At 39.4% G+C, this 13,799-nt stretch overlaps 1 protein-coding gene across 3 annotated transcripts in view; it reads left to right on the top strand.

Moving 5' to 3' along the window:
* Positions 1–4,393: 4,393 nt before the first annotated feature.
* DHRS3 (dehydrogenase/reductase 3) overlaps positions 4,394–13,799 on the top strand; it is a 28,642-nt gene continuing 19,236 nt past the window's right edge. The window contains exons 1-2 of one of the 3 annotated variants that reach the window (XM_075027480.1): positions 4,394–4,412; positions 5,043–5,533. In XM_075027480.1, coding sequence (XP_074883581.1) covers positions 5,339–5,533 — 195 coding nt within the window. In that variant the 5' untranslated portion in view covers positions 4,394–4,412; positions 5,043–5,338. Of the gene's footprint in view, positions 4,413–4,555; positions 5,534–10,562; positions 10,743–13,799 lie in introns of those variants that run through there. The other 2 variants (XM_075027479.1, XM_075027481.1) reach the window with 2 other exon arrangements.

Genomic DNA, 13,799 nt, shown 5'->3' with positions numbered 1-13,799 from the left:
AAACCTGCTCCCTTTGAGCTTAGTCAGTGGCAAAACTCCACTTACAAGGCAACAGTATCAGACTCTTAATACTTAATAGCATATAGAAGGACAGTGTGAAATCATAGAACTACTGGGACACATTTCAAATGGAAAATGTGAACTCAAGGGAAGAATGAAATCAAGAAGCACAAAAATTTAGCTCTTGATTTATCCAAATCTGACAGCAGTACTTCATGTAACAAAAACCAGATCAACTTGGCAAAAGGTTTTCCTTTTTTAAAGGAGGTTTAGTTTTAATCTGTGATTGTGATAGATTGTCCGTGGTCAAGAACGCTGCACTGATGTAAAAAACTGGTATTACTTGACACCCTAGTAACACAGACTTTCCATTGTGTAACAGTGCTGTTCTGTGTTCCCAGTTCTTTCACATCTGCTTACCAATGTACTCTATATATTTGGGTGGATTTTTTTAAGTTGAAAACACAGAATTGTTAGCCCAAATGGTTTTCAGACATGCCTTGAGCATGCTTTTAATTTCTAGCTCCTTTTTCCTTTCAAAAGTTCTTGCAGTTTAGCAACTTCATTTGCACAGACTTCCAAGTTTGCTAGGAACTTGGCTGCAAAGGCTCTGTGAACAAATTAGAGTTCTGCCAATATACCTAGGTGCAACATGAAGATCTAAGCATTCAGACACTCTACCTCAGCCTCTTCATAGGTCCGTGTAACATTGTTCTGCAAAAATAGACCTTTGTTATGCAAGTGATGTGTGTAGTATATAAACTTGTTTTGGAGGTAAATGTTGCTTTTTCACTGCTGTTTTTTCCTTCAAGACAGGGCAAGTAAGAAAAAGTAGGTTTCTGTGACTCTCATTGAGAGTATGAGTAAATCCACACTAACTACAATCCAAAAGCTGGGTTTCAGTTACTATAGGCCTTCCTAACCTACCTTTACATTAGCTAGCCTAAATATGAACAACAGGTTTAGTTTTAACCTGGGCTATTACAGTTCGGTATTACTATGGTTAAATATTCAGAAAGTATAAACACATCTTTTGAGCTATGGTCCCAGGAATGGGTCATTCATTCAGGGATGATCTAAATTTAAACCTATTAATTCAGAATAGATTCGTAAAACCATATTAAAGCCATCTTCCTTTACAGTTCTGTGAAGAAGTACAAACCCAGAAATTTAAACAGAGATGCAGGAGCCAAAACTGAATGAGTTACCACTGAGATGTATTACATGACTACCTTCTTGCTCTTGTGGCAAACTGGAATAAAACATAGTTTAAAGTGCCATGAAAATGGCTTAAACCAAGTTGTTGGGGTTTTTTTTGCAATTTATGCTTTGTTGTGAGTGTCTGTATAGGAAACAAATAGTTCATTATTATGCAACTATCCAAAATGCAAATTTAATTCTGCAGCTAAGTGATAGCATTAGCAACTGATGCAATTTTACAAAATTAACAGGCCTGCTTACTGAATGCTCCAGTGCACTGATTAAGGACTTCTGAGTAGAAACATGGAAGGGATTCACTTGGGGACAACTTTTAACTTCTAATTAGGAACAACTGCTGTGATGTGACAGATCCTTGTTACCATCAACAAAGGTATGTACTAAGTGTCTCTTTGCACCTACAGATATTTACTAAAAGCAGTTTGGATAGTCAAACCTATGTGAAGGTATAGTTTAGGGGGTTTCACTAACAGAGATGAACTTTTTGAACAAAAGCACGTGTTGGTTTTGTAAAGGTGACAGTTTGGAAAAAGACCTCTTGCCAAAAAAGAGTGCAATGGTTACTATACAACAATCAGATGAAATCCCAGAATACTACTTTTTTGCCACTTTTCAGAGTGGAACTGCAATTAAAAGGGACAAACCTCAGCTGTTCTCAGTGTTCTGTGTGGTATGTGTAGAATTCAAAGCTATTTGGCTTCTTGTTTGAATTAGGTGAAATATTTTAAAATAACTTGCATATATTTTTCATCATATTTATTACAGGCAAAATGCAGTACTTCAGTTTTACTGTAAGCCTGCTTTTGCTTCTTGCTTTTGTACGTTTGTACTATGTAGTAACTACTGCTTTTCACTGCTTCAAGGTAAATCTAAAGTAAAGTAGTAAAGAAGTAAAATAGTTTATACTTTCATGAAATATGAAGAGCAGGCTAGGAAAATTTTAAATATTTAGAACTGTCTTTTTAGTCCCACTCCAAATTTGGTAGCAACTTTGCACATAGATCAATAAACTGAAATCATAATGAATGAAAAAAACCCACTTCCAATACATTTTGGAATATTATTCAAGCTGGAAACAGATACATGAAATCAATATTCACAAGATTATTCCATTCCCACTGGTGTTAAAGGACCTACAAATGTTTTAAATTAATAATTAATTTGTTCTGAAATCTGAATAGGTTAACTGTGTAATATTGCTGGCTTTTCAATTTTAAATGTGTCTGTGGTGATTTATGCATAAAGAGACTGAACTCAGGAATGAAAAAATCAAATTTATTTTGATCAACTTCATATCCTTTCATTTTTAACACTGCTCCTTATTTCCATACCAGAAAGTTGTTATATTTGTTACCAGTCCAGACACTGAGTCATTCTTGTTTAAACCAGACACTAGGCTCTCTGTGTAATTTCTCTCTCCCCTTCAGAGTTTTTGGACTGAGAGGAAAATTGTAATGCCAGGTGCCTCCCCTAGCTCCATTTCTGTAAAAACACACACAGGTGCTAAATGCTGCCAAGCGGCAATGGAAATTCTCTGAGCTCTGGTTCTTTCAGATGCAGCTAAGTTAAGCAATACCACCCGATTCTGACAATATGTACAGACTTACGGTTTTGGGTTAGAATGCTTCATCTTCTTCTCTCCAAAAACCTCTCTCCTGACACTTAATGATGATGCAGTGATAGTCATATGGCTTATTTCATATGATGTAATCTGGCATTTAAAGGTAAGAACTCTGCAAGTTTCTCTCTAAATTTTATTTTCTTTTTTTCTGAAAACTTATGTGGAACTTTTAACAGAGCTGAAACTGAAGGATTTAGATATTGTTCATATTTTGTGTTAAAAAAAACTATGTTTGATACAGGTTTTAAATGTGGGTGGTGCCAGAAACTTGGTTGTTCTTCTTTTTGCACACAAGTAACCCCTGAACACTCTGTTACCATATGGCCACTTTGAACAATGCTCGTTCACAAAAGATACCTGTTTGATTCCAAAGCATAAAACTGAATTTATTTTCAAAGGGATTCAGCATCCTAACTCACTTCTATTGGTTGGGTAATATAACTTGGCTACCTACGTATAGAGGCTTAGACTCATACAATTGCAGTGCAGTGGTGCTTTAGTAACTATAGATGTAAAGAAGTTCGAGAATGTCTTTCGAATTTGTCATTTTTCAGTAATTCTAGTTTTTACCACTAGATGGCTTCCCAGGATAGTGGATATAGATCCAGACCTCCTGAATTAACCTGCGGGATTGGATTCATTTTCGCACATTCTTAGTGATAGATAGTCATAAAAACGAAGTTCTTTCCAGCTCAGCCGTGAAGATAGCAATGTGAGGTTTGACATCCCGGAGCATCTTCTGACATCCTCAAAGCTTTGTATATTAGGTTATTTGTGATTGCTGCCACAACTAACTGTGTATGAAGAGCTCTCGGTTCAAATGTGCAGTTAGATCCTCCTCAGAAATGCTTAATCAGTGCAATTGAGAACATAACTTACCTGCCTAATGCTTAGCAGTGCAAACAACCAAGTCAGGGGACCTAGTTACAGTACAATTTGCCCTTTCTCCTGTTACAACATAGTTTAAAGTGCTATGGAGACCTTCTTGTGTTGCAACTATGCCTTCATAACGGGACAAAAAAATCTTGGAAAAGGAGAGGAAAAAACCCACCCTTTGTCATGAGCAAGTGAGTCTCCCTCCTTCATTCAGAGCCTGGCTTTTTTATTGCCCTGCTACTAAATCAACAGTTTTCAGCAATGCAAGCATCTTCCAGCTTGGAAAATCCATGCGTTGTCACATTGTCCATCAAACCATCGTTCCAACGGTAATAGATTTTGACGATTATCAGCCTAGGCTGGATTCAGCCTGGCAATCTAGGGCTGAAAGAAGTTTTCGCCCTCCACGCCAGCTTATCCCGGGCAAGCAGTTCTCTGCCAGAGCTCCGTAAGGCAGAGATAGCTCCCTTGAACTCAGCCTTAACCCCGGCTGTTCCTGGAACTGCTTTTTCCTGGGCTCAAGTCAGACCACAGCACCTTCTTTTCTGGTGTGTGTACGTTAGGGAGGAGGCAGGGGTTGCCTGGCTCGGTTACAGTGTACTTCAGCTACAGCTGCAAGCCCAACGTGGCACGCAGCAAGCCCCGACTTGCGCGCTGCAGCTCCGAAGCGAGCGTACGGCTCAGCCTGCCTGCATGTGTGAGTTTATGTGCGGTGGCTCCGAGATAGCTCTGGGGGAGGGGAGAGCCAAGCCAGCCACTCACAGAAACAGTAGTGAAATCTCCCCAACACTTTAACTGTCAATCAGGCTTAATGGGGTATAAAAACTCCCCAGCGCCGCGGCTGTGATAGGCAGAGAGAGCAATAGGGAGAAATGAGTAAGAGCCAGAGCTGAAATAGTGTACGGCATAATTCCTGCTCTGTGATCACAGATACTCCAAGTGAAAAAAACAGGAGAGGGGGCAGAAGGAGGCGGTTATCAGCTCAACCTTTGCAACCGGCTCAGGACAGAACGTCTATAGATATTTATAGATATTAAAACAAAAACAACAACCTTGCCCTGAATAGAGCCTTTCTTAAAAAGAAGGTCCTGGCAATTCTGTCTTATTTAAGCAATTTCCTGAGTCTAAGAATAGAAATAAGCTGCCTGGAAGGCACTGCAGGCTGAAATTTGGAGACATAGGCTGCTTCGTTTTATTTCTCCAAGAATAAAAACCTTCCATTTGGATACTGGATTTTTATGTCGGTTTTTGAAGCAGAGGGTTGTATGGTTACTTTTAATTCTACTTTTTTCTCTCTCTCTTTTAATTTAAAAAAACTGTTTTCCAGTTAAAAAGCAAGGAAACCGTTTTACCTGCATGTGACAATCCCAGAGGACACCGATCAAGAAACAGGGGAGTGACTTGGTCTTCTGCACTACTTTACTCCTACCCCAATTTTTTTTAGGGGGAGAGAAGGATTTTTCCAGTCCAAGAATCTCTTTGCCCCCAAGTTCTGGAAGGGGGTTGAAGACTTGTCACCCATCTGGGGGTGCATGAAGGGTATTGGTTTTCTTTCTCTGTTAACTTGGTTCTGTGAAGGGTTGGAAGAGAATTTTGCCTTCCTGACTTGCCTGGAACAAGAGGATGATTTGGAAGTGGCTGGGCGCTTTGCTGCTTTTCCCCGTGCAGATGGTTTATTTGGTGGTGAAAGCTGCCGTGTGCATGGTGCTGCCGCCCAAGCTCCGAGACCTGTCCGGGGAGAATGTGCTCATCACCGGAGGGGGCAGAGGCATCGGCCGCCATCTGGCCAGGGAGTTTGCTAAACGAGGAGCCAGAAAGGTGAGCATCGGCATGAAGGGGAGGGGGGGAGGAAGCTCCCACCTGCTGCTCTACTGGGGAGTCCTCCGACTCGGAGACTTAAAAGCCTTTTCCCTCGCCTCTAGGTGGGATTGATGGGATCGCTTTGAAAAGGTGAGAGCGGAGAAGGGGCACTAATTTTGCCAAACCCTGGTGTGCTGGGCCATTACGTTGACTTACATTTCAGAAGTTGCCCACTCCTCCTTCCCTGTGTCCTGTCTTTCCCCATCTCATCTGAGAAAATGTGACAGTGAGAAAGGGAGCCCCTCGTCAATCCTCCTCTGCTGACAAAGGAGAGGTTTTTGCTCCAGCCCAGGCTTCCTGTGGCAGGGAGAGGAGAGCGATGTGGTTCCCATGCCTGAAGCTAGTGCTCACTTGCTTTTCTGTTTACTAGGCTGCTTCCTGGCAGTTCTGGTTGCTGGGACTGCGTACAAACAAGAGAGGGGGGCAGCTGACTGCCGGCTCCAGCCTTCCAGGCTGAGCACATCTGTAGCTCTCCTTAGGACAGCCAGAGTGCCGCTGCCACGCGTGTCACCCCTGAGGAGAGGGGCTTGACTCGGAAAGGGGCAAATGGTGTGTGCAGGAGGGTTCTGGCTCTCGGTCCTGATAATGCATTCTCTCGGGAAAGTGGAGAGAAGAGTTCACTTTCACCCCGATGGTTTTCCATTCACGAAATTAATTTCTTGTGCCTTCTGCTTTTGGCCAGCCCAGAGCTGTTCAACGGTAGGATGAATGAGAACCCAGCAAAGAAGAAAAGCACCACACGAATAGGAGCTGTGGGATTGTTCGCATGTTTCCTTTAGGAAAGAGAGGCTGAGAGGCTTGTCTGTCTGCACAACAGCCTAGAAATGCCAGTGTAGCTGGTGTGTCCATTCTCTAGCTCAGGAACTGGTGGTTTACCTTGAAATGCTGTGTTTTCATAAGTACAGATATCTCGGTATGTGTGAATCAGTCTGCAATACAAATACACATACCCTGAACTGAGGCTTGAGATTTAAAGTTTCAGCTCCCACTTTATGGGTAATGAGAGGGAGGAATCATGAAATTAGACAGCTGCATAAATACTTCCCTGTGTGAGAGAGGATGAATGAGAGTAAATAGAGAATAAAGAAGAGGAAAAATACAGAGTGAGAGGATATTTAAAGAAAAATTTGCATTTAGTTTGGGATAGTGTTTTGTCACTTCCTGACACATGCATTACAGTTTTCTATGTGTGGTATAGAGCTATTTTGGCATACAACTTCGAGGTGTAAAATATGTCAGCATTGAACTTTGATGTTTGTATATGCTTGTGTTTAAACATCATGTTGAGATTTACAAATTCTTGGAGACAGAGCAAACAAGTTGACTGACCTTTGGACCCAAGCAATTTGCTGAAAGTGTATTTATATTATCTGTTGGAATACCATGCTTCATTATTTATTTAGTCCGGCTGGTTGTATGCTAAGCTCTGGTATTGAAGTACCACCACTTCTACAACTAATTCAAGAGCTGCTCAGCTGCAGTTAAGCTAGAAGCTGGACAATGGCAGTCAGCCCTAATGAACCAGGTGATATGGGCCAAAAGGAGAGCGAGCTATTTAGGATATAGAGCTGAGGGTGAAATTACTGTCAACAGATACAAACTGCAGTTCATTTGTATGTCTTATCTATAAAATCTCTGTGTATCTTAGAAGGAAAGAATAAATGAGAATAATTGGTGGGTACCTTTGTACTTGTCTCATATGATGTTGTGAAATGCTGTGTGGTTGCTAGTTATTATTTTGAACTTTGGGGGGGGGGGGTTCCTTATGGTTTTTTTTCATGTTTGTCATCAAAGTGTTTCAGTTTTTGCTTTTACTGAATTTGAATTAGATTCTCCTTTCAGTTTTATCATTGCTATCCGGTAAGTCAAATATGGCACTCAGCAAGTTTTGATCCTCTCTGTAGTGGCACTGCCTTTCTACCTTCAGGACTGGCACATGTTCCCTGCAACTCTAAAGTAGGCTTATTCTTTTCTTCCTTAACATTCTTAATGACAGTTTTACCTAGATGTGGTAGTTTCCATTTCCTGTGCTCTGAGATTTCATTTCTTTCCTGCCTTCTGTGCTCAACCCTAACTTTGTGAATGTAATGCAGTCTCCATGTAGAATGCCAGATCTCTGTTTGGCACTACTCTTCAATTTTATGTTTTGTTGTAGACAATCAAAAAGAAACAAAAAAGACTTGAAGTGGCTAGAAAGTCGTCTTTCAATAAGGCTTGTGAAAACTAACTATTCTACTTTTCTGTTGTCTTCTTACACAGTTAACTCTTTTACAATTATATGCAAAGCTTTAATTATTGATCATAATTAATAATTTCTAACAGATTCTGATTATTTGATGGCGTGGTCACAATATTCCAAGTTTAGAAAAGCACTTCCACTAAAGGCGTGAAATTCTGAGGCCAAGCACTGTGTTACATAGAGGTGAACAGAAACAATACCATACAGATTCAGAGTCTAATAGTGGTTGTGAAGTACATCTTGAAAAAGTCATCACAGCGCTTGCGCACACAGACATAGTGGCAGAGTTTTGGAGGTAGGCGGCGATATATAACCATATTTTTGAGATTAGAATCTTCTGAATGATAGGTTAGTTGAGACTTAGCGTAAGAAATTTCCTCTGATAATTAGACTGGGTTGGATTTATAATCTTACACTCTATATTTTCAGTTTTGGTTTTGTTTATCACGAATGAGATGTATTTGAGCAGTTTTCACGTAAGATGACAAGTGTTGTATCTCGCTAAGATTACGAATTGTCAAATCTGCAACTTTTTTACTGTAAAATTTGATCTTGCATTTAAAGCTATGAAGATGGCAAGAAATAAAAAAGGGTTTGTGCAAATAGAAATACAGCATCTTTTGCTTGATAGATGAGTATGGAGACTGAAATTCTCAATCCAACAGAATGGAAGTCTCTTGGGCATGATCATGTAAATCCATCCTGATTCCCATCCTCTACCCCCCATTCTTTTAAGTCCATTGCTCTGCCATTGTGCGTCAAATATGACTTGGACAGGTAAATGTCTAGGAGACATTTCCTTCTAAGGTGATGTTTCTTTTCTCATGGTTGTTCATTAGCTTCTCTGATGAAACGGCCAATAAGGGGACAAAGTGTCAGTTGTATTTTTAGTTATGGAAGTGTGTATCTTCTATTTTTTTTTAATTAAGACTACCAGTGATTTTTAGGCAATGAAAGACTTGAATCATTAGATCATCCCTGTTCAGGTGTATACTAAGAGGTCAAAGGATCCATACTGTATTTTTACTTTCGGATAGAAGTTTTCAAAAACTACTTGGTCATGGGAGGCACTGTGTATTTAAATGCTTCCTGTAGAACTTCTGGAAAAAAACAAAAGCATGTAAATTTTGTATGCAGAGAAAGAGTGGTTTACAGATGATACAGGACATGTTAGTGTTATTATGAGGGATGACTAGCATTGAATTTTCCCTGGAAGTACTGAAGTATTGTAATTCAACTTTCATGCTGTTCCCCAGAGATGTGTCCAGATTCAGAAGTGCCAGCTGAGGAGTTACTTTGCTGCAGCTGACTTGCTGGAGAAACATACTTTTTTGCTTTAGTTCCTTCTTGGTTGCTTGCAAAATTCAAAATTTTCACTATTGTTGGCTTTAACTCTTGAGAATTTTGACTACACCTTAAAAGTATTTGACCAGTATAGCATCACCTCTGCCTCAGTCTCACACATTGGTAGTTTTGTTAAGGCTCTTAGCTTTTGGTATTCTGTGGTTAGCCAAAATGGCAGAGTATATCTGTGTTAATGAAACAGGAGAAGGAGAGATTTTTATGAGTTTATGATTTAATGCCTATGAAATAAAAATCCACTTCCAAAGCTTAATGGTGTTTTGCAAAGAATATACTGCATAATCGAGTTAATATTGGGAAGACTGGCCCCTTTGAACAATATTTCTTGTGTGGAAATACAGATGTGAGTAGTCAAAGGGATGCAGGGGCTGAATGGGTTCATTCACCGGTGGTTAGAGTTGGAAAATGCTTCTGGTTTCCTCTAAGCCGTTTGCTTTTCCTACAGCATTTTCTATTATAGTGCCTTTGCCAGAGAGTTGCCAGCCCTGGTTTTGATGATCTCCAGTGATGAAGTTTTGATTTGTATGTCTCTTGTATGTAATTTTTATGTCTTGCTCTTTGTTAGGTTTTCTTTTAGGGCATTTCCTTGATGTCTAAAAATTTTCCTTGTAATTTGTATTTACTTTGTTCACAGATTATTTAATCTAAGGTCTGATTGAACAGGAAAGAGATGCTTTTTTCTTAGTCATTCTGCATTATTAAAAGTCACCAAAACCTAAAAAACGTTACTGAAAAAGATGTAATTATAGGGTAGAAACAGATCCCCAACTTTAGTATGTATTTTAGTATTCAAGGTTATCTGATAGTGACTTTGGAAGAGTTTCTTAGGCCTTTTCTGTTGGGAGGCTGGTCAAAAGCCATTGATTTTCATTAGGTTTATTTACACTGAGGGCTCTGGGCTCAGAATTCAGCAGTATGGATCTTCAGTAGCATATCTACAGGGAATCTTAGGCAGCAGTGCTTTTCTATTGTTCCTTTGTGATAATTTCTGTGATCTCGGTTTCTTTCAATGTATATTTTGTTGTATTTTGCTCCACACACACACTTCCCAGCTGTGATATGTTTGCCTTTTTGGTAACTGTAGCTATTGATGAATGAAGAAGAGGGCTTCTAGGGAATCAGGGTGTTTTGGCATGAGAGATGTCCCCAAAACACCAAATGGGTTAGGGGCAGCCCTGGCCTTGTGCTAGTGTGACAGTACTGCAGAGAAGAGTTGAACAATTCCTATTAACCTTGTTGAGAGTTCTTCACATTCATCACTGTGCAAGAAATGACCTCGTAGATACACTGAAAGATCTCTCCCTTCACTGTTTTGTCCTCTGGACATTCACTTCCTGTATTGCAGGAGACTGCGACTCAAAGGGTTTGCATGCTTGTGGAGCGGATGAGGTAAGCAGTCTGGAATATCAGAACAGACAAGAGCCCTTACTAGATGGCAAGGACCTGGTATCACCAACAAAAACAAGAAACGGAAACTTTGCTCTTGCATGGAATGTACCGCTTGATAGCCATGACCTCGCTCTGTCAGCACTGGAGTCTAGACAATTATGCCTGCAAGTCTGCAAGGTACTTCTAACAGGATGGCAATATGATGGGCAGCTGTAGAATGCCACAAACACAATAATACAGTGATTGTTATGGGATAGTGAACAAAGATCCTGAAGGCACTACTTGAAAAATTTTGCTTTGAAGACTGAGCAGAGATTTTCTTTGTTGTTGTTTTGGTTTGCATTTTGCTTATATCACTCCTGGTTTTGTTCAGGCTACAAAGAAAAAAACAAACCTTGAAATCTCAACTGTTCTTTCCATCACTACTTTGACAATGTTTTCAGACTCAGAGCTCAATGTCTTCATTTAGGGATACCTTATCATCTGAGCATGCTATCCTCTTTCAGTTCAGTTACAGTTGTGATGGTAATAAGAAGTCAGTGGAGGAAGGAGCACTGAGGAAGGGTTGAGAGCTGTGCAAGCCCACTCTGCTGCTGAAATCTGGAGCCAGTTTCCTTCAGTGTTCCACTGACTGCTTGAGAGCCTTGTGTAATTGGAGAGTTTTAGCTGCGTGAGACTTTAGGCTATAAATTGTGTTTAGGATGCGAGTATTGCAGAGAGGTTATGTGAAAAATGGTATCAGGTCTTAGAATTTAGCCTTGTATTCCCAGTAATGGAAAATTTGGCCAGTTTTGAAATGAGTTTTTACAATGGCATGCTCCTCCCACATAATCCACACAAACTGCATCTGTAGTTCCATGAATATTTCACTTTGGTCTTTATGAATCATGTTGACATATTACTGTCCTGGTTTGTATGAATTAGGATATACCATTTAAAAACTTCTTTATAACATATACCAATGCTATGTGATAAAAGAATAACTGCATTGTGACTAGAGCTGGAAATGAAATTAATACTCATGTCCTGAAGTGAGGGCAAAATACTGAGACTGATGCTAAAAGTCATTCAGAGCTGTGACCTTTTTTAAGTTGTAGGGCAAAACCTATTAATATCTCACATGGATTTCAGTAAGAGTTCTTAATCTAAAATGTCTTTTAAAATATTCATCATTCTCAAACATTCATCTCTGATTTCACTTTCAGAACCTATAGAATACTCTCATGAAACTGTATTTGAGAGTTAGCTCTTCCCTAAAGAAGAACCTGACATCAAATTCTTAACGCACAGGAATTTTCATCTGCCACAGAGTTCCATCCAGATGGGCTGTAGTGTTCCAAACCTGAAAACATTTCTTTTGTCATGTACAAAGGCATATAATTTCTGATAATGTGCTGGAGGAGTGGGGAAGGGATGCAATAGCATACCTGAAGTAAACTCAGTAAGTCCTTCTGCTTGCTGTCTGTCAGGTTTTAAATCCACTGCAGCTGGCCCAGTCATCAGGAAGACACTTGTATTCTGCAAGTAATAACTGATTTCTGACATGTATCTTGCAATTCTTTCTTAACATGAATAGACCTGATCTGGTCACCCCAGAGGAGATTAGTTCTGATATAAGGCAAAGAGCTGACTTAAATTTACATAATTTCAGAGCTGAGAGGAACTGGTTTTCCACAGAATGTGATTAATCACCATGTACTTGTTTTTAACAGGCATCATGATCTAACATAATGAAATCATAAAGCCTTTCAAATTATGTTTATAATAGAAATGGACACAGTTCTGATGTACTTTACCCAATGCAAATGCAGTATGCAAATGTACTGCACAAACAGATGTTGAGTTGGCCTGGTATATAGTGATTTTTAAAAGGCTCAGTGTAAAATTTACATATATATTTTTAGATTCCAGTACTAAGACAATGTTGTCAAGAGAGCATCTGTCCACATCCTGAATGCTTTTTATGCCCTGTGGAGATACCAGAATGACATATAGTCCATGGGTCTAATGGATATCTGTGTAGTAATTTAGAAATGCAAATAAGTAACTAGCCATTTTGAAAAGGCAATCTGACATGTCTCAAAGTGACAAAGATAATGTAATTTAAAAGGAAATTTTGCATTTTCTATGTTGTAGATATTGCAGTATAATGAGAATATTTACCCATAGTGCAAATGTCAGGTTCTAGGTAGTTAATCTCTCCTGTTGTGCGTGGTTGAAAAAAAGCCAGCATAGGAACTGAACAATTTCAGGCATATATTTAGTGATACTTACTTTAATCTTATTTAAATTTAAGCAGTTAATCTTACAGCGAACTATTAGAGCATGTCATAACTTACCAGTAACCAGAAGTCTGTGAAAAGAATTGGGGAGTGAATGTTTTTCCATGTCATGCAAAATAATACATTAATTTTGAACTTTTGGTAAACTATGAGAGCATAGATTTGATTGAGTTGCTTTATGGTCTCTAGAAAGGCTTTCTTTCTATAAAGATTATATACTGACAGCAACTTTATTTAATGGCTTCCTGTTGGCAACTCACTTCCTTGTTGATTGAGTTTAAGGATGGGCAGAAGAACCCTTGTTTCAAGTCCCAGGCTTAGATGGCATTAAGCCTGTTATGTGTGCTAGTGCCAAGGCCAGCAGTTTGAATAACATGCTGAGTAAGTGTCTCTGGTTGGCAAGCCCAGCCAGAATTTTTCAGATATCAGATCTGTTGATGTCTGTGAAGCAGCATTCCGGCTGGAGCTGTTTTAGCTTATAATTTAGAACATACCTGTCTTTTGTTACTGAGTATGTTGTAAGGAGAATAAATAATGTTAACAAGAAGTGGAACTTGCAGACATCTCGCATCAGGATACAGTGATGTCATGTGAAAATATTGTCCCAGTGAGACTGTGCTCTGTTGGCACACCAAAATCCAGCTTTAAAATGCTTAAGGACTAGCATCAAGACAGTTAAATGAGGCTTCCCACAAAGTATAAGGACTGTGTTAATGCTGTAAGAAATCTTGAGGTAAGTTTTAAAGATGAGGTTATATATTAATATTGCTGTAGTGCCTCAGAAACCCGCTCATGCACCATAAATTATTTAGCATAAAGATACTAACGCTGTATAAGGACAACAGAAAAAAAACAGAAAAAACCCTCAGGGTTTACAATGTAGATATAAAACAAAAGGCAACAGCTGAATACAAACACAGAAGTCTGTATTGATTGGGATTGTAGAGCAAGG

Source organism: Buteo buteo, chromosome 5 (assembly GCF_964188355.1).
Source record: "Buteo buteo chromosome 5, bButBut1.hap1.1, whole genome shotgun sequence".
In the NCBI taxonomy this organism is placed as follows: domain Eukaryota; kingdom Metazoa; phylum Chordata; class Aves; order Accipitriformes; family Accipitridae; genus Buteo; species Buteo buteo.
Note: the sequence above shows the minus strand (reverse complement) of the source record. Positions and strands in the feature narration are given on the sequence as shown.